At 33.0% G+C, this 27,207-nt stretch overlaps 2 protein-coding genes across 6 annotated transcripts in view; both read left to right on the top strand.

Moving 5' to 3' along the window:
- LOC126887942 (uncharacterized) overlaps positions 1–27,207 on the top strand; it is a 500,758-nt gene that overhangs the window by 246,531 nt on the left and 227,020 nt on the right. The gene's annotated exons all lie outside the window — the stretch shown is intronic.
- Positions 1–27,207, top strand: part of LOC114340427 (uncharacterized) — a 643,253-nt gene that overhangs the window by 557,000 nt on the left and 59,046 nt on the right. For 4 of the 5 annotated variants that reach the window (XM_028291178.2, XM_028291164.2, XM_050655885.1 and 1 more), the window contains one exon: positions 14,846–14,968. In XM_028291178.2, the coding sequence (XP_028146979.1) occupies positions 14,846–14,968 (123 nt within the window). Of the gene's footprint in view, positions 1–364; positions 507–14,845; positions 14,969–27,207 lie in introns of those variants that run through there. The other variant, XM_028291194.2, reaches the window with a different exon arrangement.

Below are 27,207 nucleotides of genomic sequence, written 5' to 3'. Positions count from 1 at the left end.
GAAGTGTTCTCGACCAACTTTCCGACACCGGTCCCAACAGTATCTTTATATTTGTGTTCAAACAAATAATTGTGCAATACCACTTAATAATACATAGTAATTGAATAAGTACCATTACGGGTAATAGTAAAACGTAAAGCCTTGGTGTCGAAACACGGAACACTCTGTAGACTGTCCGAAAGTGAAAACTCTATGCAAAGTGCAACGTTAGTAGGTCAGTGATAGTCTAACCTAACGCGATTTAAATGGTAACTTATCTATAAGAAATGTTAATGAATAATAAAGTAGTTAGGAATTGTTTTAAATTTAACAGAAGACAATTAAAAATTAATCACGGTGCTGCTATTGTGTACGCGAGTTTAGAATCATGCGCGAAATTGTGGAAAACAGTTTGTGGTTTCCAAGCGAACGATATACAACTTTATAAAATGTTTACGAATTTAGAAAAACAAATTGTGACTGTGGATTTAAACTAATAATAAGAGGAAACAAAATGTTAACATTTAGTAAGTACTTGTTTATATTTACACTAATTACAAGGTACCTAAAAAATGTTAAATATTGTTTAATTGCTTTACCTTATCAAAATATATACCTATGGTACATTATTTGACGGTTTTTGCTGTAAATTTTAAAGAACCGCTTGGATTGACATGAAATTTGGCATACGCATAGCCAACATGTCAAAGAAAAAAGTGATATTATGCCGATGAGTGCTTTTGCCCTGGGGGTGAGTTTCACCCCGTCTCGGGGGTGAAAAAATATACGTCCAAAATAAGTTCGGAATTCGATAAACTGACTAATTCTAAGCAACTTTTATTATATACAATTTTTTCACTAAGTCAATATTTTTAGAGTTAATTGCGAGTGAATATGTTCATTTTTTAACAAAACAAAGACTTTTTTAGACAACTTTTCGCAAATATTTCAAAAATTAAATATTTTATCGAAAAAACTATTATTAGCAAAAATATAGCTTGTAAAAAATTGAAAAAGGATGGTGTATAAATAAAGTCTCTAGACCTAACAGAAGCAGAGTTATAGCTAAAGAAAAATGGATTCATATTCGCTAAATTTCAAATAAATATATTTTAACGTGAAATAACCTAAAAATGAAGCACTTTTTGGAAATAAATCATTAAAACTTTTTTAAAGAGTTTAACACTAGAAAGTCGGGCTTAGCTTACCTACCTAGAAAGCCGGAAGGGATCATTTTGGCCCCACGTTCTTTAATCAATTAAAACTCAGTTTAAAGAAATTAAATCTACTCTAGACGATAGAATCTGATTTTATTTTTTACTTTCATTGTTTAACACATTCGCTGCCTATCAAAAACATTCGGAACACCATACAGTTTGCAGTTTTTGATATTTGCCACACATTGCCTTTTTACAGCCGCGGCAATGATTGGAAGTATGATTTCCTTTACAAAATATTTTCAACTGATATTTTTGTCGTTTTTGGATAGTAACAGTGATAGTTGTTGGTAGACCTGGTGTTGCTAGGCGTAGTTCCAGATTTCGGGAGGCAAAGTATGGGGCCCATAATTCTTCACACAGCCGAAGAATAAACTTACAAAGACTGAGTCTACTTCCAGTTATTTCTTTATAAATAATCCATGCATTTATTGCTTCCAAGTTAAGAGTATTATAAAACACGTACATGGGCCATCGTCTTGAAGTTACTTTTGTAGTATAAAGCCGCGTCATTTGGTCCTCTACACCCACAATTGTATCTTTGTGTTCACTTGTGTTCACCAAGAATTTTATCTTTATTGCGTAGATGATCAGTACCAATGATAAGGGTATAACCATTTACAATAAACATACATAAATATAATTTTACCCATCCGACAGGAATTTGAAAGAAAGGCTCGTCGAATTTCCCAGAAAACGATAATAACTTACACAGGGCCAATTTGGTCCCTTTAGAATTCTATGGTAGATTTGTTAGAAAAACCATTTAATAAATTTAGTAAACAATATTTTTTTGTGCTAAATAAGTCTTTGTATCAAAATATTAAAAGTCATAAAATATGAAATTATTATTGCCTCGAATAAAAAAACTACAATAACTTCAAATCGCAACAGGGGCCAAATTGGCCCCTCCGACTTTCTAGTGTTAAAAAGCTTTATTTCTATTTTCATAAAAAGATTCTAGTATCAAATGTAAGTACCTAAGTTACGCTCAAAATACAGTTGGTCCCTTTTGATTTGGCAAAAATAATTGGGAAATTACCCCCCGATTAACAACTTAAATAAAATTAATCGTTACCGCTTCACAAGTTGCTTATTTATATTGTGTTTATATGATCTGTAAGTTTCATTAATTCAACGTGCTTATTTTTGAAAAAAATTGTAAAATTTTTAAAATTTTTAATTTTGAAAAAAACCTCTTTTTCAAAATAACTTAAAAATTATTAGTAATACTAAAAATCTGAAAGAGCAATGAAATGTACGTTTTGCCTTTCTGGATATTTTAGATTTTTTGTTCTCCTGTTAGCCAAAAATTGGTTATGCTATGGCTGTTCAAAGTTTGCATACACTCGGAATTAGTGACTCGTTCAAGCCATTTTAACTACAGCATTTTCAAAATAAGCACTTTGAACCGATGAAACTTACAGATCGTATAAAGATTAAATAAGCAAAGTAACTTGTAAAGCGTAACGATTAATTTTTTTTTGGGATGCTAATTAGAGGGTGCTTTCGCGATTCTTTTTACCAAAAAAATAAAAGGGACCAATATTTTGAGCGTAACTTACTTACTTTTAATGTTAGAAGTTTTTTTAAAAAACAAAAATAAAACTTTTTTCGAACGCTTTAAAAAGTTGTAATGAGTGTTCCCCAAAAAGTGTTCCGTTTTATGGTTATTTCTCGATAAAATATTCGATTTGGAATTTGACGAATAAGAACCTACTTTTCATTAGCTACAACTTTGCTTCTACTGGGTCTACAGATTTCATATTTACACCATTTTTTTTCAATTTTTTATAGGTTATATTTTTATTAAGAATATTTTTTCGATAAAATACTTACTTTTTGAGTTATTTGCCAAAAACCGTCTAAAAACGTGGTTATTTTGTTGAAAAATAATTATATTCACTCGCAAATATCTCGAAAAGTATTGACTTATTGAAGAAACTCTATAGAACAAAAGTTGCTTAGAATTAGTCAGTTTATCGAATTCCGAATATATATTTATTTTGGACATATATTTTTTCACCCCCGAGAAGGGGTGAACCTCACCCCCAGGGCAAAAGCCCATATCGGCGCAATATCACTTTTTTTCTTTGACTTATTAGCTATGTGTATTAGGGTGGGTCGAAAAAAAATATTTTTTTTTTTAGAAACGTTCTAGTGCGGAAAAGTTGTTTTTGGTAACAATAAAACATACTAAGCAAGAAAATATTTTTTTTATTTATTTTTCCGTTCGCGCATTGCACGTAAAACTACGGGAAAAAACAAAAAAACTCGATTTTTTCCATATATTTTTGAACCATTTAACATGATATAAAAAACTCGTTCTAGCTTCCTTTTACTCACAATTGGTCCAAAACATCTTAAAAAATTTAGTTTGCACCAAAATATATAGAATTCCGTTCGCGCATCCTACTTAAAGTTTACAATAAATAGCGAAAATTCAGGTTTTTGCGATAATTTGTTTGGCTAGCTGAACATGGTATAGTTATCGTATTCCAGTACCTTTGCCTCAAATATGTTCAAAATAACCTAAACAAAAATGTTGATGTTAATATATATAGTTTTAGTAATTTATAATCTAAAAAAAATCAAGTCTTTTTATAGCATGTTAAAACTCGACGGCTGTACGACACAGGTTAAACTGTCTGCTTGTTTCACCAGAACACAACGCACAGTAGTTGAGTTCGCTTCTGCAAGTGGATTTAACTGGTTAGAACTAGATCTGTTGCCTCACGTAACCCTCCCCTCTCTCACTAGTCGGCCATATTCCTTTCTCCCACCAGAACTCGGCCGCCACTCGCCCGCCAGTCTACCGCTGTCTGTCATAGTGCCACTAGTGTCACGATTTGTCTCAGTGTCTGATAGTTGTGTCTTGACTTTAATGTGTTATAATTTGTGTTGTACTATTACTTCGTTATGATATTGATAGTTTTTTGATCGTTATAAGCTTATTACGTGATTTAACATCAAGCAATGGAGAGTGAGTCAGAAACTATTCTCACTAGAGCTGTAATTGCCAAGTCTAGACAGGAGTTTTGTTGTCCTATAGTTGGTGAGCCTCGAAGCTTCCTACAGAATAAACTGCCAACTGGTGAGTGTGTTCTTCGGTGCTGTTTAGAAGAGAGGTACAAATTTGTACTAGAGACCAACAACAAGAGGAATGTAAGTTTTTCTAAAGTAGCTTGCACAGTCGCGAAACTAATAATTGATTTGTATGAGAAAGCATCCATTCCCCCTTTGTCTTATAGCAGAATCATAACGCTTATTAATGCGTACTACAGTTCTTACACTACCCTAAGAAAGTCATACAACCGAGATAAGGATAAGGCTTTTTTTAAAACAAGGTTGGAGGAATTTAAACTTAAGGCTAAAAATCTGTTTGACGTTGCTGCTTGTAAATGCCCGATGAAGTGTATCTGTACTTGCAAAAAATCACCAGAAGCATGTCAGTGTGCGATTTCAATTGAATGTTTATGTGAAAAAAATAACAAAATCCCTGTTCTTGAAATGAGATTTTTTTATCTTCAAAGACACTTCAATCTAGGGAAAATTGGAGCTGTTGATAAAATAGTAACAAAAAAACTTACTGCAAAGGCCGAGCGGAAAGCTCGCGATCTTCAGAGACTTGCCAGTAGTAAAAAAGTCGATAAACAAGGAGAGTGTTCAAAACCCCGTTCTGAATGTAGTTCTGATGAAGAACTAGAGACAATCGAAGTTGAAGACTACGAAGATGAATCCGCTAGAAAGCCTCCCTGGCAGATGAGGATAAAACTTAATGCGACCTCTCTAAACAGTTACAGGTTCGGTGTTTCAGATCGGGCTACAGCTTTTATAGCTTCCAGCGTTCTGCAAGATGTTGGCATGATAAAAGAGTCAGAATCTGCCTTTGTTGTAGATAAAAGTAAAGTCAGAAGGGAGAAGAGCCGTGTCAGTAGTGAGTTAAAAAATGAGTTCACTCCTCCCACAGAAAGCTGGGGTCTGTACTTCGACGGAAGAAAAGATGACACGTTGTTTATTGAGAAGTTAAATGCCAAGCAATTCAGAAGAACCTTAAAAGAAGAACATTATTCTCTCATAATGGAGCCTGGTTCAGATTTTATTGGGCACGTATCACCATCATCCAGTTCTTCCGCTGATATAACTCACAGTATAAGTTCTCAGTTGACAGAACTCTCAATGCCACTAGAAAACTTAGAAGTTGTTGGGTGCGATGGTACAGTAACCAACACTGGCTGGAAGAATGGTGTCATCCATCAGCTAGAAAAACATGTAGGGCGCCCTCTTCAATGGAGTGTTTGTTTACTTCATTTCAACGAACTTCCGTTTCGTCATATTTTCCAGCACATTGATGGCCAAACTACAGGGCCTAAGAGTTTTAATGGCCCAATCGGACAGCAGCTGATTTCATGTGAACGACTCCCTGTGGTTGATTATGAACCAATAGACTGTTTTATTCCAGAAATAGACAAAAGCACATTAAGCAAAGATCAACAATATTTGTTGGAAATATCAAGTGCAATAACTCTAGGGTATTGTCCGGAAGACTTAGCCGTTCGGGACCCTGGCCCTTTATTCCATTCCAGATGGTTAACTGCTGCAAATAGAGTACTTAGACTGTACATAGGATCATCAGATCCCTCTGAAAACCTTAAAGAGATCGTTCATTTCATACTAAAGTCCTACATGCCTGTGTGGTTCTCAGTAAAGAAAAGTAAGTACTTTACAGATGGGCCTAAACATGTATATCAAGCCATACAAACATCGCGATATTTGTCCGAAGAGTTGCGTGAAGTAGTAGACCCAGTCATAGAAAGAAACGCATTCTTTGCACACACTGAAAACTTACTTTTAGCAATGCTTGTTGACGGGCGAGACCACATTCGGGAACTTGCCTACAGAAGAATTTTAAAATCCAGGCAGACCATCCCTAAGAAGAAGACCATACGAAACTTCGTCCCTCCGAAGATTAACTTTCTGGCAGGTGACTACACAGAAATAATACATTGGAGTGAATGTGTGCTGTACCCTCCTCCAATTCTGAGAAATCTTAAAGAAGAAGACATTAGGTCAGTTATTAGTTTAGATTCAAAACCAATGAGAGAAGTAGTAAAGTTTCCTTGTCACACACAGGCAGTTGAAAGGTGTGTGAAACTAGTAACTGAGGCTTCGTCTAAAGTTTGCGGAAAAGAAGCCAGAGACGGATACATCAGGGCCACTCTAAAGTCTCGCTCAGTTATTCCACAGTTTTCAAAAAAATCTGATTTTAAAATGTTATAAACAAGTAAAAAAACACTGAGAATGAGATACAAACTACTTTGTAAATAATTGTATAGTAATGTAGATATGACACACCTTACATTTGGAAGGTTGGTTGGGTAGGGTGTGGGTGGGGCTCAAAGTGCAACCACCTCCACGTGGTGAGTCCTGGGTAGTTTTGTATTACAAAACTAGCGAAGTGTTGCACATAAGAATGTTGAAAAAAAATTAAAACAATATATTTAATTAGTTGTATACTTTATTTTCCATTGTTTTGAACCATAAAGAGGCAAACAAACTGGAAAACATTGATTATAAGATGTTCAAATACAACAAAAAAATGATCGCAAAAACCCATATTTTCGCTATTTATCACAAACTTTAAGTACGATGCGCGAACAGAAAACTATATATTTTGGTGCAAACTAAATTTTTTAAGACTTTTTGGACCAATTGTGAGTAAAAGAAAGCTAGAACGAGTTTTTTATATCATGTTAAACGGTTCAAAAAAAATATGGAAAAAATCGAGTTTTTTTGTTTTTTCCCGTAATTTTACGTGCAATGCGCGAACGGAAAAATAAATAAAAAAAATATTTTCTTGCTTAATATGTTTTATTGTTACCAAAGGCAACTTTTCCGCACTAGAACGTTTCTAAAAAAAAAAAAGTTTTTTGTCGACCCACCCTAATGTGTATGCCAAATTTCATGTCAATCTAAGCGGTTCTTTAAAATTTAGAGATTTTGCAATATTTTACCGTTAAAGAACGTACTACTACCATTGTATCTACTACTGTAACTTTTTATCTTGGTTTTTAAATTATTTACGACCTAATATTTAGAATAACTTTGGCATATATTGAAAAATCTTTTACTAACTATAGTCCCTCTTAGGAATTACTGGGGTTTATCTTTTACTCTTATTGTAACAATAGTTTGAACACGCCATAGTTTGGATAGCTATTCTTTGAGTCTATTTTTTACAAAGAAGCTAACAAGGACAGTGCTTCTACTGCCTAATTGTTAACCATTGATTTTACCCACGAGACTCATTTTATCGAATCAGGGTTGCTACCATACAAATATAACCCTTGTTTAAAATTCTATTTGGAACAAGTATTACATTATACAAAATATGAGCCTTAAACATTTACATAGGTACCTTTAAACGAAAACATTTACAGTTTTACAATAAAAATATCATCATCATCAACAGCTATTCCATCCATAGTCGGATGTAAGCCTTCCTTAGGTGTGACCATTCATATCTGTTTGCTGTTTTTTGCATTCATTCGTGGCCAGCCATTCGCTTGATATCATCAGTCCATCTTGTTTGAGGTCTGCCTCTACTTTTGCTTGCCCTTGGTCACCACTCGAGAATTAGCTTTGCCCAGCGGTTGTCTTCCATTCTTCCTATGTGTCCTGTCCATTTCCATTTTAACATGGCAACCTTCTGGATCACATCTGTTACTTTTGACCGTCTTCTTATCTCTTCATTGGACTTGCGATCACTGAGCTTAATGTTGAGCTTTCTTGGTTTGATAGCTCTCTGAGTCACTTGAGGTTTGTAGACTGTTGGTAAAAGGCCAAGTTTCGGTTCCGTATGTCAGAACTGGCAACACGTACTGATCGAACGTTTTTGCCTTTAAAGTGTTTGGCAAGTTTGATTTAAATATTGTTTGTAATCGACCAAATGCTGCCCATGCTAAGGAACATCTTCTATATCAGCCTTTAGATTCAGCTTTGACAGTTCTATTTTTTATCCTAAGTATATATACGACTCAACTTTTTCTATATTATTGTTGTCCAGAGTTATATTCCCATTTATGTCTGGAGATTCATTGGTTAGATATTTAGTTTTTGCTTGATTTATCTTTAATACTATTTCTTTGGATTTGGTAATTAGGTCCAATAGCATTTCCTGCAATTCTTCTCTGTCTATTGCTATTAGCGTGACATCATCGGCAAATCTCAGATGGTTTAGGTGTTTGCCTTCTATCATCACTCCTTTATTTGCCCATTCTATAGTTCGAAACATATCTTCTAGAGCTAAGGTAAATAGTTTGGGTGAGATAGAATCTCCTTGTCTAACCCCCCTTTGCAGTTTTATCTTTTGTGTTTTTTCTTCTGTTTTTATTTGCGATGTTGCATTGTCATATATATACTTAATGATTTTTGAATATCGGTCATCAACTCTATTGTTGCTTAAGGCATTAAGAATTGCCCAAATTTCTATTGAATCAAATGCCTTCTCGTAATCTACCATAGCTATCCAGAGTGTTACGTTGTATTCGTTTGATTTTTCGATCAGTGTTCTTATTAACTGTAAATGGTCTATGGTGCTATAATCTTTTCTGAACCCTGCCTGTTCCCGAGGCTGATAACTATCCAGTTTAGTTGTTAGATGCAATGTAATTATCTTCACAAACAGCCTATACAAGACTGTAACAGGCTAATGGGTCAATGGGTCTGTAGTTTTCTAATTTATATTTATTTTCCTTTTTAAATACGACTATTATAAGAGCGTTTAACCAAGCTGTGGGTATTTCACATTCATAGGCGTAACCAGGATAATCCTAAGGGGGGTTACAACTACTGGAAAGGGAGGAGGTGTTACAACTACTGGAAAGTCTCCGAGGTGTATGGTGTTAAGCGTATAGAGCTCAAAGTACATCCCAATGGGGGGGTTATAACCCCGAAAAGCCCCCCCCTGGTTACACCTATGTTCACATATTTCTATATAAAAAAAAATACATTTGTTAAATATAATTTTTAGCAGTTTTACGATGTGTTGTCCTCCATACTGTATCATCTCCAATACTATTCCGTTTTCACCTGGAGCTCTTTTATTCTGTATTGCAATAAAAATATACTGGATAACATCTTCTTCTTGCTCTTCTTCCTCTCTACAACAATTCTGTTTGATCATAGGCGGAATGATACTTCTATAGAAGGTTATCACTCCACCTTTTATGCGGTCAACCGATACTTTGTCTACACTCCTCTTTTCTTATGATATCTTCCCTCCTCTTTAGATCTCTCGGCGTATTTATTATAATTCTTCTCAGTACTCTCATCTCCACCTTTGTGCTGGGGCTGCCCCAAATCTTGATGCATACGTTATTATTGATATTATACCGTCTTTATAAATTCGTGGTTTCATCTCAGTGTTAATATGTATATTTCCCAATTTAAGGTTATTAAGACATCCTGCCAGTCCACCTGATTTTTGTACTTAGTCCCTTCTTTCTCCAAGTCTTCAGAGTTGGACAGTGTTATCATAAAGTATTTTATTTCCATTACTTGTTCAATGCTGATGTCCTCGATTTCTAATTTACATCTGGTTTGGTTGGTTCTGTACTGATTAATTTGTTGTTTTTGTGTTAAGTTTTCATTTTGGACAAAGCGGCAATAATGCGTTATCTGTGTAAAAGAGTATTTTGCTTCTTTTTTCCTGATTGTGTATTATCTTCATTTCTTAACTCTTGATGAATTTATCCATGATTAAAGTGAAGACCATAGAGTTGAATAAATCTTATTCTGTGGTTGAAGTCTATAGGTTCCATAAGTTGTCCATCTATTTTGACTTCCTTGTTATATATTTTATATGTCAACGTAAACCGGTCAATGTGAACAAATATTTGGATAATTATGGTGCTTGTTGGGGCACTCGATAAAAGACTTGCAGAAAGATGTATTCGTGAAAAAGTAACTCCATTTTAACAAGTTGACGGACAGTGCGTCAAATGTATAAGCAAGTGTTGTGAAACCATATGTATTTTGCAAAGTGTGTGTGTGTGTGTGTTCACAAAGAGGGGATGGCATTAGATAAACTTTTTGCCACAGATATATTTTGCAAAGTGGAATAGGGAATAATGCAACGTCTATAGACGTTGTGTCACATTACATTAATGGAAATTAGACGTCTATAGACGTTCTGTCCGTCAACGTGTTTAAACAATGTTCTTTGGGATCAAAATCATTGAAAAGAAGAACAAACACAAAATATACAACAGGTATCTTAAAAATATAATAACGTACAGTAGTGAGTTATGACCTTCTCCTCAGTCCGCTATCTTACGCAAGAATATATGGTGGCATCGTGATGTTTGATTGACTGTGATTGACCATTCAACTCTATTTTGAGCTTTATGAGATCCGGTGAATTTTTTAATTTGATCAGCCCACCGTGAAAGAGATCTGTCTCATGATCTGCTTTCGACTCAACCTTTGAAGATCAGTCTTTCCATGCCCTCTTTTTCCTAGTGATGTGACCAAAGTAGAGATTTAAAATTTCCGGAAAAATTGGGTGCAGGAAAAAAACCTTTTTTTCCGGAAAAAACAGGACAAATACGGAAAAATTGACATTTGGTACAATATACTAAACAAATTCTGCATCCCGTATCAAAATCGATAAATTTAGTAGAATTCGATAGATCTATATTATCAGAAGTGCCAAGTGCCTTTTGTCTTTTAGTAGTTATCTATATAAATAACACAATATTAAAAAATATTCCCCAACAAGTTAAAAAGACTAGTTCTCTTATGGAAAGCTTGCTAAAATATGTATGTTGAAAAACGCTACGAATTTTGTTTTAAGCCCATTTTATTTGCAGCCTCTTGATGCTCGCTTTAAAGAAGAAAAATTAAATGAAGACCAACTAATGGAAGTCATACACTTCATTTCTGAAATGGCTTGTTCACTAAGGCCCGGTCTTTTTACCTCCGAATAACTGGTTATCGGGAAGTTTATTTGACAGATTTATATGTAATCTGCCGGATAAACTTCCCGATAACTATTTATTTGGAGGTGAAAAGACTGGGCCTAAACCTAGATGTAGGAAAGGTGGTGGCAAATCTAGCCCAATTTAGAACAAAAACTGGATTTTTTAGTCGAAATTCTTTATGGGACAGTGCAAATATGTAGTATTAATCCCGTTATATGGTAGCAAGGTTTATGTACATTGCAGCCACTTAAGCCAATTGCCTCCCGAATTTTAAATGGACCTCCATATTTCGCCTCTTCAGAAAGAAACTGGTCTTTACACGGCCTCATATATACAAGCAAAAAAATATGTTATCACAGGATAAAATTTATAAGTTGTTGCTATTCATTTAAATTTGGTTATAAACGAAAAACAGATATTTATTTACGATATTAGACCAGATCCACTTTTAAAAGAGACTGACAAAAATCATGGTGTTTGTGTTATCAGTTCAGGATGGTGAAGCGGAGAACGAGTCTGAATCAGATGCTTGGTCTGAAGATCCATATTCAGACTCAGATAAAAATATACCACTGAGCAATTTGGTTAAATAATGTGCTTTATACCTTTGAAGTTTCGGTTTTGACACTTACAATTAAGGTCTCTTAGTTTAACTACACTTAAGTCTCAATTAAAAAATATTTTCAAATTTTCCCATTTTTTCCAATTTTTCCAATGGTCTGGACAAAAACGGAAAAAAACATGTTTTTTCCCAATTTTTCCTGTTTTTTTCCGTTATGTTAATTCTCTAGACTCTTGTCTCTAGACCAAAGTAGGCGAAGAGATATGACCACTAAAAGAGGTGTCTAAAAGGAGGCTTAAACATATGGAAATCATCGATTTTTGGATATGATCTGGGGAAATATTGATGCGAGAACAAGTGAAAGTAGACGAATTCATTGCAGTCAAACGGATAACAGAGAAAGGAAGATACAAACAAATCCTGATGCTGAAACCAAAATTGATAGAAAAAGGGAACGACCAAAAAAAAGCCTAGTTATTAAATCAAATCGAAAATCTGAAAGAAACACTCGGAAAAGATCTAGTGGATTAGTGAACTTATAGTGAATTAGTGGTGATTGGAGATAAGGTAACGATGTAGAATGCTTAAAAATACCTATTTTATACTCATTTTGAATATTATTGATAACACAGCTTTTACCACACATTTTCATTGTATGTTAATACATATTTTACTATAAGTTTATTGTGGTGAATATATTATTTTTTATAAATTCTTGTACAAAACTGACACGAGAATGTATCAGTATTTATAATTTTTCTGCTTTGAACAATCCTGTTTAAGCACCGTTTTTAATCTTCTTGTATGAAAACTATGCTATCTTGAATTTCCAAATTGAGATAGTTTGCACCTTCCAAATAATAGTAAAATATGGAAAAGACTAAGAAACAAACAAAACAGTTTAAATTTTAAAATACTAGGTCTCCTTCTTTACTTAATTCTTGCTATACTAAAAATAGTAAATGTGTATCTCAGAAATTCCACTAGGTTATCATCTTTACTGAAGAATATAATATGTATTGAGCATCCGGCAAAAAGTAGAGTTGATTCATTTTGAAAAGACTGCTTTGAAGTTTTCAATTCCATTTTTCCTCATATTTTTGTTACTCTTATTTTTCAACGAAAGTATTGAAACAGTATGTACAGCAAACATCAATTACAGTAAAGTTCGGTTTTAAAGGGCCCATTTTAGCGGTATTGGTAAATTGTGATAATAAATCATTGGTAGGTGACAGAGGCAAATATATCTGAATAGCAGATACCACTACGTTTAGCGGTATTGCAGATACGCCGTTGAATAAATGCTGAGCTTCTGATCATTTCAACAGTAACTCGAGAAAAAAATATATTTCGCGCTATTCACCAATCGCCGTAATTGGCATTTGCTTTATATAATATGAAGTAACAAACAGGGTGTAAAAAAAGAAGGTCATACATTAAAAAATAGATCGATTGAACCTAACTTACCTTAGTACAAATGTGAACATAACAAAAGTTACAGCCAATTGAAGTTACAAAATAAAAACCGAATTTTCCAATATATCGAAATTTCTTGAGATAAAGACATTTTTTTATTGAAAATGAACATGTCACTTTCTTATGGTAGGAAAATCTTTAAAAAACAAATAACAGTAAAATTTCTGCATCCCATAAAAGTTTTATGGGGGATTTGTTCCCTCAAACTCCCCCCCCCCCCAAATTTTTGTGTACGTTCCAATTAAATTATTATTGTGGTACCATTAGTTAAACACAATGTTTCTAAAACTTTTTTCCTCTTAGTACTTTTTCGATAAGCCAGTTTTTATGGAGATATTTTGAACATTTGTAAAATCCACCACACATTTGTAAATGGTTAAGTAAGATTATAGAATATTAATATTACCAGGTCTCTATAATATTACTTAACCATTTACAAATATGTGGTGGATTTTATAAATGTACGAGATATTTTTTCGAGCATTATTTACGTACACAAAAAATGTTAATTATTTGAGAATATATACACGGTGTAACAAAAATGCAGGTCATAATAGTACAAATGTGCACATAAAAAAAGTTACAGCCCTTTGAAGTTACAAAATGAAAATCAATTTTTTTCAATATATCGAAAACTAGTAGAGATTTTTTAGCATGTGGCATTCTTATGGTAGGAACATCTTAAAAAAAATTATAGTGAAATTTGTTTACACCATAAAAATTTTATTGGGGTTTTGTTCCCTTAAACCCGCCCGCCCCCCCCCCACCCCCCCCCCACCCCCCCCCCCCCCAAACTTTTGTGTACGTTCCAATTAAATTATTCTAGTGGTACCATTAGTTAAACACAGTATTTTTAAAACTTTTTTGCCTCCTAGTACTTTTTCGATAAGCTAGTGTTTATCGAGATATTCTGAATATTTTTTGAATCCACCACATATTTGTATAGTACGATTAAGAGATACCTGTTAATATCTGAAAGTTTATTTTATAATTTTCATTTTTAGATATATTTTGAAAAATTTTAAAAAAGAAGCCACATGTCGATAAAAAGTCGCTTATCTAAAAAATAGTAGGAGGCAAAACTTTTAAAAACATTGTGTTATCACAATAATAATTTAATTGGAACGTACTCAAGAGTTTGGGGGAGTTTTTCAATAAAAACTTTCTAATAGCGTTGATTGAGGTATTAGGGGCCACCCAATACCTCAATCAACGCTAATAGTTTTCGATATATTGAAAAAAATCGATTTTCATTTTGTAACTTCAAAGGGCTGTAACTATTTTTAGGTGCACATTTGGATTAAGGTAAGTTAGGTTTAATCGAACTATTTTTGGTCCCAGAATATGTATTTTAATTTATGACCTGCATTTTTGTTACACCCCGTATATTTACCTAGTATTTTAGCAGTCTTACTGTTAACAGTGTTTATGTGTCAGATTTAATCTTAAAGTATCCTCTCTATTTTGTAAAACTTCTGGCGCATTACTAATTATGCCCAAGTACTTACTCGACTATTGCAAAACTGAACCGGAAGACTTGCAAAAATGTTTAATTTGTAAGAAACTGTAAATATACATATAAATAAATATAGTAGTGTTTATATTGACCTTCACTTCTTTTGTTACAGGTGATACTTGTCAAACAAATAGTGATATTAATAAGCCAAAGATAGATTTAGATGAAGATGATAATGAAAAAGAAAAAATTGACCAAAGTCAACAAACTACACCTACCTCTCCGAATAGTTCAGGTGAGTCGATTTTTTAAATTTTGTATTTCAACTACAAAAATTTGTAGTTTTACTTTTGCTGCGAATACCTAATAGTAGAGGATCCGATATAAGGTCGATTTGCACCGATCTGTAATGGATAAACATTATTGGATATGTATTTTAGCATGTTAACAATTACAAAAAACAAGGGTTGCCCGATCTAATCTTGTTCTAAGTATAATTAATTAATAAAATAAAAAAAATGACATTTTTTATGAATTAAAAAAAGTCGACCCGGGCAGACATTATACCAAATTTTTTTGATCATTCTAAACAAAAAAGGTCTTTTGTAATTTTTCTCTAAAGTTGATCGTTTTCGAGTTATAAACAATTTAAAACTGGAAAAATGACAAAATATGAAAATTTTCAAAACTCAAAAACACAAGTAAAAAATATCATTTTTGTAATCATCAAGTACATAAATTCAAGTTCAAACCTTTTTCTATCAGGTCTCGATAAGAATTTTAGCCATGTTTTATTCTAAAACATATTTTTTAAATTGTGAATGAGGAAGGTTTCTTATGGGGAGACGGGCATTAACAACTAAAAAACAATGTTTCGGAATGAAATAAGTCCAAGAGACTTATCAAGAACTGATAGAATAAGGTTTGAACTTGAATTTAGGTACTTCGTAATTTCAAAAATGATATCTTATATGTACTTATGTTTTTGAGCCTCGAAAATCGTCATCTTTCGATCTGTTTTTAGTTTTAAATTGTTTATAACTAGAAAACGATCAACTTTAGGGAAAAATTACAAGAAAAACTTGTTTGTTTAGAATGGCCTAAAAAATCTGAAATAATATCTGCTCGGGTCGAATTTTTTTTAATTTATAAAAAAAATGTAATTTTTTAATTATTAATTAATTATAGTTAGAACAAGATTAGATCGGGCAACCCTTGTTTTTTGTAATTGTTAACATGCTTAATTACATATCCTATAATTTTTATCCATTAAACAGATCGGTGCAAATCGACATTATATCGTATCTAAGGGTAAGAACAGAACAAGTGGGTCGAGGTGGAGGTGTAGGTCGCGGTGGATGCTACTAGTTAAGTCGATGTCGACAGCACATAGCAAGGAGGTCACCTGCGCTGTCAGTCGAGCTAGAACCACTATCATGTAAAGTAGTTTAATGAAATTTGAATGACAAAAAGACTGTGCTTTTGCGATGTTGTGTCAGTCAAGTGATGATAGTGATGAAATGTCAGCTATAAATAATAAGATCCTCCTTCATATTTTAAAAATTTACTGAATTTAATTACTTGAAATTACTGAAATTCAAAAATAAACTAAATACAAAAAAATGGATTATATAAAAAGTATCAACTCAGATAGTGCAGATAATGACAACTTGGCTTCGAACGGACCAATCACAGGGAAGCATCCTTGTAGGCCGCGCAGTAGACATCCATGTAAAACAAACTCATTTTATTTTCAAAAGCATCGATGTATACCTCCTGGATGGCACCGCGCTAAACCTCCACCGCTCTGTTCTCTTCCATTCACTACAATGTCAGACAATGTGTTTGTTTTACATGGATATCGACATCGACCGCGACCTCCACCTCCACCGAGACCCACTTGTTCTGTTCTTACCCTTAGACTATAAGAGATAAACAGACACGTTTAGTATATTTTCAAATTATGTAGACTAAGTTATCTGATTTCTTCATTTTTCTCTGTCGATCGCTTTGGTTTTTCACTTTTTTATTGTTATGGCTTTTAATAACCGCTTTCCACTACTTTCTTTTTGGTTAAAACGTTTTGTATTTTATACTATTCTATCGTTTTATTAATTTTTTGTCTTTTTTTACAAGATGCATGTTGATGTTTATGTCCCTTCCATCTTCCATCAGTACTCGGTTTTTATTCCAAATAAACTTTTTCGAAATATTTTATTGTTCCATATCTCTGTTCCGCTTCGATCTTATTTGGGTGCTACTAAAATAGTAAATTGATATGACAAAGTATTAATTTGTGAAATTAAAATAATATTATTTCTACTGATTTATGCGTTTTATAAACTTTGTAAAGATTTTTTTTGCTGGCACTGTATACCTGTGCGACTAAACAATTCCATAATCTTTTCTCAGGAGGGTTTATGAATGTAATATGGGCTAAAGTGAATAAATTAGAAGAATTGTTATTTTAGTTTTATAACTTATCTAAGATACTTTGTTATATCAATTTACTATTTTAGTTGGAAATAAGACACAAAATTGGATTAGATTGGACCTACATTCAGGAGTGGGGGGAAAATTGTTGACTAAGAAGAAGACGGAGACACATTATATCGCACACTTTCCAGAGTATAAAACATAGGAAAATAAGATTAAGGAAATTTAAAATTTTATTTCTTATCCTCTATCTATACATTACTGAGAATTTTTCCGTAACATTCATAAAATACGTTATTTTGAACGATCGATGGTTAATAGAAATCAACTGGCTTTTTGCATCTTCTTCCCAAAATTATTCAAATTATAGCAACAGATGCCCAGACATAACCATACATAATTCAAATAAAAGTGTTATATATTCAGGTCTTAGAGCGGAATAACGTCTAAACTCAGAACGCGACATTTATTTCGCCATACCTACATCTCATCAGTACCTACACATTGCAGACCGTTGAATTTTTTTTTCCAACTAAAAAGATATAGTTGCATATTGAAACATATTATTTAATTCTGAACAACTTTTCTTGGCAACAATTTTTAATATCGTGAAAAATAAAGGTACTTTACTCTTGAGCGAAAATAATATTTTTTCAAATACCTCGTATAATAATGAAAAAATTTGATATTTGACGGTTGGATCTTAGGTTTTAGAGCATGCAGAACGTTTTATGAAGAATAACTTTTTCGTAAAATTAATAGTAAAAAAGTTTCCTATGTGTAAAACTGAAGTAGACATGCTGTATACTGTATACTATACAGTATATCAATCTGAAAAGGTGCCACCCTCTATAATTCGTTCCCTATTCGCGGTGTACATGTACTTGGAGGGGATAGTAATATTGGGGGAGGGGAGAAATATTGTAACTTTCTTAAATAATTCATTGGCAATCGAAATTGTCAAATTGACGTATATTTCACATCTACTGTCAATGAAGAAAAAAAATTATATATTGCTCCACAATATTGATATGATATGCAATTATTATATAAAGGTAAATTTAATTAATTGTATTTTGCTTGCAGTACTGCATTTTAATAACTAATTTTATTTACTACATATAATTGTTTACGTTTTAATAACATACCCTGAATCTTATTTTTTCTTCTTATTATTTTTTTTTGGAGTATGGCCTTGACAATTATCCAATAACCAGGACTAATATAATTGGCCAATGTAAATAAAAGTGCGAATAATGTTGCTGAGCGTAGAAACCAGGTGTCGCTTTGCCGAACTTGCACGGTCCCAATAGAAAATCTAAAAATTTGCAAAAGTACCGTCAAATTTATTTGTGAGGGGGACATTTTGTAGACCAGTTTTCAACTAAATTACATCAACCCTCGAGCGGAGCGGACACGACCCCCAAAATTTTTAATGGAAAGGGGGGTTCAGTGATACCTCTAGTCAAAGGTCGTTCAACTACCTTTTCAAAAATACCACATACATTATAATCGAAGGTGAAAAAAATTTGACTTACTACACTTTTGTTCGGGATGTGCGATATTTCTTTTCATTACTTTTGGAAAGAACAAGTAAAACAGTAAAGATAGTAAGTATTGAGTTCAGAACTCCAACTTTTTTTTTTAGTATTGAACTCCAAATTGAATGTTTTTTGGAGTATTGGAGTATTTTGGGTGTTTTTTGAAGTAATTTTGGAAAAATCCAGGAAAACCGTATAAGTATCGAGTTCAGAACTCCAAATTTTTTTTGGAGTATTAAGTCCAAGATTTTTGACCTCCCTCATGAGCTTCGTTTATTCAGTTATTCATGTCGAGCTGGACTTTTCTAATACCGAAAATTTTCGGAAGGGGAGCAGAGAGAAAATGCATGAAATCGTCAACTTTGGAGCGTCCGACAACTGGAGTACCCTTAAAAATTTGTCGGACAATGTTATCAGTAAAGCTCGGATTATGGGCAAAATGCCTTTTTTGCCTATTTTGCCTATTATATGTAATTGTTTTTTGCACTTTTTGCCTTTTTTCATAAATTCCGCCTATTTGTGCCTTTTTTAAAATTTCATGGTATTACCCATGATATTATTCTATTACTAAACCATTCTATAATAAAATTTTGGGTCAATAATAAAATATCAACGGTTTGTTTATATAACAGATTTCTAGGAAAATGTACCTGATCGAGACTTGAGGGTTAACTATTTGGAAATCCCTAAGCTTTATTAGTTTATTATCAGTTGTACAGTCGGTTACTGTATCAGAGTTTAGTCACAAATTGCTATATCCTAGTTTAGTTTTGTTGCGTATACCGAAAAGCAAAGAACACGTTTTAAAACGTTTTAGACATTTGTGTGAAAAGATGACATCTAAATTAAGGCTATGGATCGCACCTTATTCGGAACTTTCTCTAGAAGGAGATGGAGCATTTTGTAAACCATGCGGAAAATCGGTAAGTTTTATTTTTTCTCTTTTTTTCTCGTCCCACAACATAACTAAATTCTAAAGCTGTTTTAGAATTCTAATTATTTTGTTTTAATTCTCAGATTTCAAGTAGAAAAAAGTACTTTATTGACCAGCATTGTGGAACCCCACTTCATAAACGTCATTTGGAAAAATTAAATTCCTCTAAGTTAGCCCAAATATCTCTGCGGGATAGTTTAGGCAGTTCAAAAAAAAAAGGAGGAAGACGCATTTAAATTTGATTTATGCCAGATGATGATTGCATCCAACATTCCTCTATATAAAGTTAATAATCCTAGTTTTAAACACTAGTTTAATAACGAGAGTACATTGAGAAAACATACTGTGGAAAAATGTTATGTGGAATGTATTTCAAAAATTAAGCGGGAGTTAGAGGGCAATTTTTTGTATATTATCGTGGATGAAACGACAGATGTATGCGGCAGGTATATAGCTAATTTAATGATGGGAATTTTGAACGAAAACTTTGCGAGAAAACCTTATTTAGTTGCCGTTAAAGAATTGGAAAAAAACAAACAATTTAACAATAAGTCGATTTATACAAGATAGTTTAACAAACCTCTTTTTACCCAACCCTATACCAGTGAATAAAATAGTTTTAATGCTTTCAGATGCTGCGGCATATATGTTAAAAGCTGCTGTTAATTTAAAGATTTTTTATCCTAATTTAATTCATTGCACTTGTGGGTGTAGCCCAGGGGGTAAATAGAATTGCTGAAGAAATAAGAAATCTGTTTCCGTTGGTAAATAATTTTATAAATTTTATGAAAAAAGTTTTTGTAAAGCCTCCGTTGAGGGTGCAAATATATAAAGAAAGACTTCCCGGTGTCCCTTTGCCACCTAAACCAGTAATTACAAGGTGGGGAACCTGGCTCGAAGCAGTTTTTTTTTACTTTGAACACTGCAATGAAATAGAATTAGTTATGTTAGAATTTGATGATGATATTTCCGAAGCCATTCGAGAAGCAAAAAAAAATATTAAAAAATCCCAAATTGAAACAGGAACTCGCTTATATCAATGACAATTATAAATTAATAGTTACCACAATTACCTTATTAGAAAAACAAGAGATAAATTTATGTGTCAGTAAAATTAATAGATAATTTAAAGATGAAAATTAAATCGGCACCAGGAAGTAACGGTCAATTAATTTTTAAAAAAATGAAATATGTTTTCGACAAGAATTAAGGTTTTTCGTTTTTATCTAATGTTGGTAAAGTTTTGAATGGGACATTTTCCGAGGAATTACAAATTATGCCAGATTTATTATCCGCTCTGAAATATGCTCCAATTACATCTGTCGATGTCGAACGTTCGTTTTCAATGTACAAATTAATTTTAAGTGATCGAAGACATAGTTTTAAGACCGAAAATATTGAAAAACATTTAGTTGTTTCTATTAATTAAAAAAATTTTAAGTGGTTACAATGTTTAATTATTAATTAACAGTTATTTAGTTACTAGTTTATTTATATTAATGTTATGATTATGATGTGTAAATATACCTGCCTTAAGTTAATATTAAGGTAGGTGTATACAATATCGCCATGTTTGCAATTTCGCCAGTTTCCTATATTTCCGTTGTCAGGCTACTTAAGTAAAGATGCCGTTAGGGGTACCTTCTCTTGCTATGAACTTAGTGTTGTGGTAGAAGCACAAATGATTATAACCTAAAATTTCAGTTTCATGTGTCGTTTAACCGCCACTGGAATATTGTGAGCTGTTTCTTATAAAAAGTTCTAGTATTTGGTTAGCTGCTCCAGGCTCAAATTGCCGGTAAGTGTTTTTGTCCATTTTTACAAAATTGATAGGGATCCTTTCCGTTGCTGATAACACAAAAATATTTTTTTTTCTATGTATTTTTACCGGTGCTTTTTTCAAGAAAACAAATTACGTCATTGTTGCTAATACCGCCATTCTTAATGGTTTGCAAATCAGTTATCACTCTTGGCGATATTACTAACAATTACAAAGTGACTACAGAATATGATAATAAATGTTTTTATTTCAAAATAATTATGCCAAACAAACGAAATAAATGTATTAGAGGAAAATGGAGGGAAGAAAACATGCAAAATGCAATATTAGCTGTTGGAAATGGACAATCCGTTAATTCAGCAAGTAAGGAGTTTCAGGTGCCCAGAGGTACTTTGAGGGATTATTTAAAGAAACATCTTACATCAAAATGTTCCATGGGACGAAAATCTGTTCTTACGAATAATCAAGAGAAAGATTTATGCAATAGAATAGTTCGATTGGCTGAAGTAGGATATCCACTAACAACCAAAGTTTTGCGGCATTGTGTTTTCAATTTTTGCAACACTAACAATATCGAAACTGCCTTTAACAAAGATTATATGATGGCTGGGCGATTTTGGCTCAAAGGATTCCTAATTAGACATCCACAAATAAGAAACAGACGCGCTCAAAGCATGAACCCAGTAAGGGCGCAAAAACTGAACAAATTCATTGTGAATTATCATTTCAAAAAATTCGAAAATATAATGAATAACATGGATATCATGGACAAGCCGCAGTGCATCTATAACATGGACGAAAAAGGCTGCAGATTGTCACTACACCACCAACAATATGTACTAGCAAAGAAAGGGGCGAAGAGAGTACATCTGGTAGCGAACGAGCATGGTCAAAATGTTACAGTAGTGTCATGTGGTAACGCTTTGGGTGCCGCCATTCCGCCTTTGATATTGTATAAAGGAAAGAGAATGAAGCCGGAATGGGCAGATTCACTCCCACCGGGTAGTATGGCACTAATGACGGCGAAGGGAAGCATGACCATAGAAACATTTAAGCAATGGTTACAACATTTTTCGCAATATAGAACTCCTGGACCTTGTCTTTTAATATTTGATGGTGCCAAGTGCCATTTAGATTATTCCATTGTAACTGTCGCCAGTGAACTCGGCATCACTTTGTATTGCTTGCCAAGTAATACAACGCACGAGCTTCAGTCGATGGATAAGGCGTTATTTCGTAACTTCGAACATTACTGAGATGAGGAAGTTTTAAAGTATTGGGTAAGGTATAAGGAACGGTCCATCACAAAACAATGCTTCGGAATAATTTTTTCTATAGTTTGGGACAAATGTATGACTCCATCTAACATAAAGTCTGGTTTCTCGGCTACAGGCATTTATCTGTATAACTCTGACATTCTTCCTCCAGAAGCATTTGCCCCAACTAGCGTAACAGAAGACAAGAATGTTGAAAAGCAACCAGTTAGAGTCATCACCCCACCCCCAGAGCCATCACATGTTAGTAGAAAACCTCGGGTAATTGAATTAAGGGACAGTAGTGATTCAGAGGATGATGATGAGTCTGAAGCAAATGAAGATGGGAATAATGAATTTGAAGATGACGAATATGAGCCAACTAAAGAAGTATCCTTTAATGAAATGCTTGAAACACCTGAAATGGTACATAAGTATGGTACAAAAAAAAGGCAGCACTAAATAGTCGCACACAGGTCGTCACAAAAGACCTTTTTAATAGGAGTACTGACTTCGTGCCAAAAAAAAACTTTGACACCAAAAGTGTCTGAGAAAAATTCTAAAACTAGGAAAGTCGAAATACGAAGAAACGAACACAAAAGCAAGGATGAAAGTTGGTATTGTAAAGCTTGCAAAGAAGATCGAGTGGCCGACATGCGTCTTTGCGTTACGTGCAAATCCTACATGCATGATGAATGCCTGGGACTTACAAAAGACGACATAATTGCAGCATACATTTGTCCTTATTGTTCATAAGTATCGTTAATAAAACATGTTTGGAGTAAAATTTATTTAATTACAGACTTCCATTCCATATTCCATATTAAAAAAAAACCTATGCTAAAATGTAACCCCTGGCGATATTGACAACAGGGGTTGACAATATCGCCATTTAACGTTATTTTTAAAAAGGGACTAATTAATTAGTGATCATTAGGACAATCAAATTAAGAGTTCATCATTTGTTGGTATATAGTATAGGCCATAAAATGACGACTTGACGTTTTCTTTGTTTTAATATTTAATCCTACAAATGTGCGATTTTTCTTAACATGGCGATATTGTATACACATACCTTACGTTAATTCACTTTGTACAATAAATAATAAGTTATATTCCTTTATTGCCTATATTTTGCCTAAATGTTAATATTCCTGCCTTTTTTAATAAAAATCTTTGCCTATATAGGCGCCTTTTTCTTCAATTTTTGTTGCCTATAAATCCGAGCTTTAGTTATCAGTTTATTGTAAGTATTTTTATCAAACAATTCTGCAAAAGTCAGCTGTGAGCGTATAAATCATATAAATCATAACTTTTCAGTGATTGCAGTGGCGCACGCGCAAAAATACCCCCTTCAATTGTCCGACAAAATGATGTTCGTTTTTTTGCAATTAACAAATCGATGACTTTTATGCTCCCACAAAAAACGCCCCCCCCCCCCTCCCGAAAATTTTCCGTATTAGAAAAGTTGTCCGACTTGACATGAATAAATGAATAAGCGAAGTCTCCTGAGGAAGGCTATCATGTTTTTTTAAGTGTGGGCCCAAGGTCTATACATTATTTTGAACGATCGATGCTAACAGAAATCAACTAGCTTTTCGCATCTTCCACCCAAAATTATTCAAATTATAGCAACAGACGCCCAGACATAACCATACATAATTCAAATAAAAATGTATATATTCAGGTCTTCGAGCGAAATAACGTCTAAACTCAGAACATGACATTTATTTGGCCATACATCTCATCAGTATGCATGCAGGCCGCTGATGGTTTTGGCATAACGTATAAATCAGATAATGCAACCATCGAAGCATACATACCAACATCAGAAATCTCACTTCGGACGGCTTTGACGGCCCATTTAAAATAAATCCAAAAGAGGTCATTTTAAAGCTACAGGATACAACATGATAATAATATTGATGATATTTTACAGGATGAATAAATAAAAACTACAGTCCGTACAATGTAGATTCCGTTACATGTCGTTATCTACGTCAGAGATCTAAGTTGACATTGTTGCCCAATTACAAAAAATTATTGAATTCGTTTTAAATCAAATATATCACATAATTATTGCGAAGTGGATTATACAAAAAATGAAATTAATATTCAATGTAAATAAATAAAAACAATAGAAATAGAAAACAGGAATTAAGCTTTAATCATACGTTAAGGCCGTTCCTCGCGATTCTGGGCATATTAGCTAAATTCCAATGTAAAAGTTTAAACAAAATGACGCAAAAACTGTGGCAGATATTGAGTTAATTCTTCTTTTATATGAAAGGCCATAAAAAGTCTAGTGCACTATTTGTTTATGAATTATTAAATTGTTTAAACAATAAATATTTTTTTAATTTTTCTGTTTAAAATTAACGTAAAAAAATAGTAAAATAAATACGTCGCTATAGAATTTTTCCCACTTTCCGAATCTGTTTTTATTTTTAACATAAAATGTAACACAAAACAGCTATTTTGTTTAAACTTTTTAAAAAATCTAAGAGTTCTGGTAAAAGTTATCTCTGTAGGTCTAGCACAGGTTGTCCTTATCGATATCTAGCCGACACACAGTGGTGAATTTCGTCGAAAACCTGGCCAAAATGCAAAAATTTAAGTTTATAGGTATACTCCAAGAAATTTTATATGAACTTTGCTCTGTAGGTTTTTGAGAATCGTAAACGGCCATTAAGGGTAGAACAATACAAGCAGATCACATATTTATATTAGTGTAAAGTTGTGATTGAACGACAGCGGACCGAATAAAAATAAAGTGTGTTATACAATTGAGGCATTGTTCGGTTTTCATTTAAAACTATGGTGCAAACTATAAACAAAGTGTCACGTCTGTGGGTCAAGTATTTATCGTTAGATGACACTAGTGTCATTAAACGATTATCCAAAATTAACGACGCACGTAACACAAATAGTGTCACATATCGACTTGTGCAAGGCATTTGTCCATCTAAGATGTGTATAAAGCGTCGTTTGTCGAGTTAAGACGGTATATGTGATTATTTTATTCAAAACAATCTGCGTATGTGCTCAAGAAAAGTGACACATTTATCACTTATTTATCTTTCTTTTTGCAGTATTTTGTGTTTAATGTTGTTACTTGTATTTAAAGTTACATCATTAAAAATTATGTCTGTTAACCAGATAATAATAATATTATTATATTCTGTACTGCAAGTGTCACTTTTAAAAAATAATATTTCGTAAATTTTTCGTTATTTTATCTGTATAAAAAAAACTCATACAGAAGTAAAAACTTCAAGTTGTATATTGGTATTTTACAACCAATGACGTCACACTTTTAGCCATGGATTATACCAACCTTAAATCCTACAATCCAAAAGTTTTTTCTGGAATAGAGAGTTGCTAATTTAGAGTTTAAAATAGATTCTTATTTTTTATACAATTTTAATTACATTTTCAAACAGTTATTAACAACCATTACATTTTAATCAAAATCCGAACTTAAAACTTCACTTTTTGAAGTTCTTAACCAAAAATTGACTTTGTCTTATCTTGTCATGTCACTCTTTGTCATGTCATATTAAAAGTACATTTCCTATTTTATCAGTTGGTCTGTGCCCATTGAACTGGCAGGTATCTAGTTTTTCGAGCAGGGAAGCATGCTGCCTTTTAAGCATGTACTAATTTAATCCTTCAACATCGACTGGTATTCACCATATTTTATTTAAATCTATCATGTAAACCATATATTATAATGTTACCACTCTAATTGGTGTGCTAGTTTCAACTACTCAGCAGAATGTAAGTATTCTCCACATGTTTTCTCTAATTAACAGTCACAATTTTAACTTTTTTGCCTCCAACTAACGTATAAATACTTCATTCTAGGCACTAAAGATGTTCTGAATTAGAACGAAAACGTTTTGCACGACTTTTTATGAAGTTTTTTAATAAACAATTTTATACCAGAATACAATTTTTTACTTCTGTATGAGTTTTTTTAAACTATGGTATACAGCCAACTATTGGAATTTTTCCATTGATTTTTTTATCTGTATAGTGTCAACTCAAAAAAAAATATATATTTTTTTTAATATTTTTAATATACTTAATACGCTATTTTATAGAGCTTCAAAAACCATTGTAACTGACTAAAATAGTTATTATTCTAATTTTAATAGTTTTTGAATTAAACCCGAAAATGTTGTATGACAAACTTTAAACGTTGTTTTCTCGAAACTTTGCCTTTTTGACTTATGACACTCTTTGAGTGGAGGCGCGATATAATGCGACTATAATGTGGCGCTTATATGGAAGTATATATTTGTTCTCGTCTTGCTAAGGCGCCTCGAGTAATATATCGCTTGTACTATTTCGGCGACTCTCACTCGACGCGTCATTTGTCGCTCTATCGACTTCCAGTTCTACCTTTAGTCATGTTTCATGTTGGATGAAAATCTAGGACTTACGAACTCCACTTGCTTGTTTTCAAATTGGTTTTGTGTTTATAATCCGGTCAACTTAGACATAAAAATAGTTGGCAAATAACAAAATTTGCCGGAAAGCCAAATTTTTGTGAATAGCTAAATAGGGTTTACCTTAACAAATAAA

This window comes from Diabrotica virgifera, chromosome 7 (genome assembly GCF_917563875.1).
Source record: "Diabrotica virgifera virgifera chromosome 7, PGI_DIABVI_V3a".
In the NCBI taxonomy this organism is placed as follows: domain Eukaryota; kingdom Metazoa; phylum Arthropoda; class Insecta; order Coleoptera; family Chrysomelidae; genus Diabrotica; species Diabrotica virgifera.
This window is presented reverse-complemented; position numbering and strand designations above follow the sequence as displayed.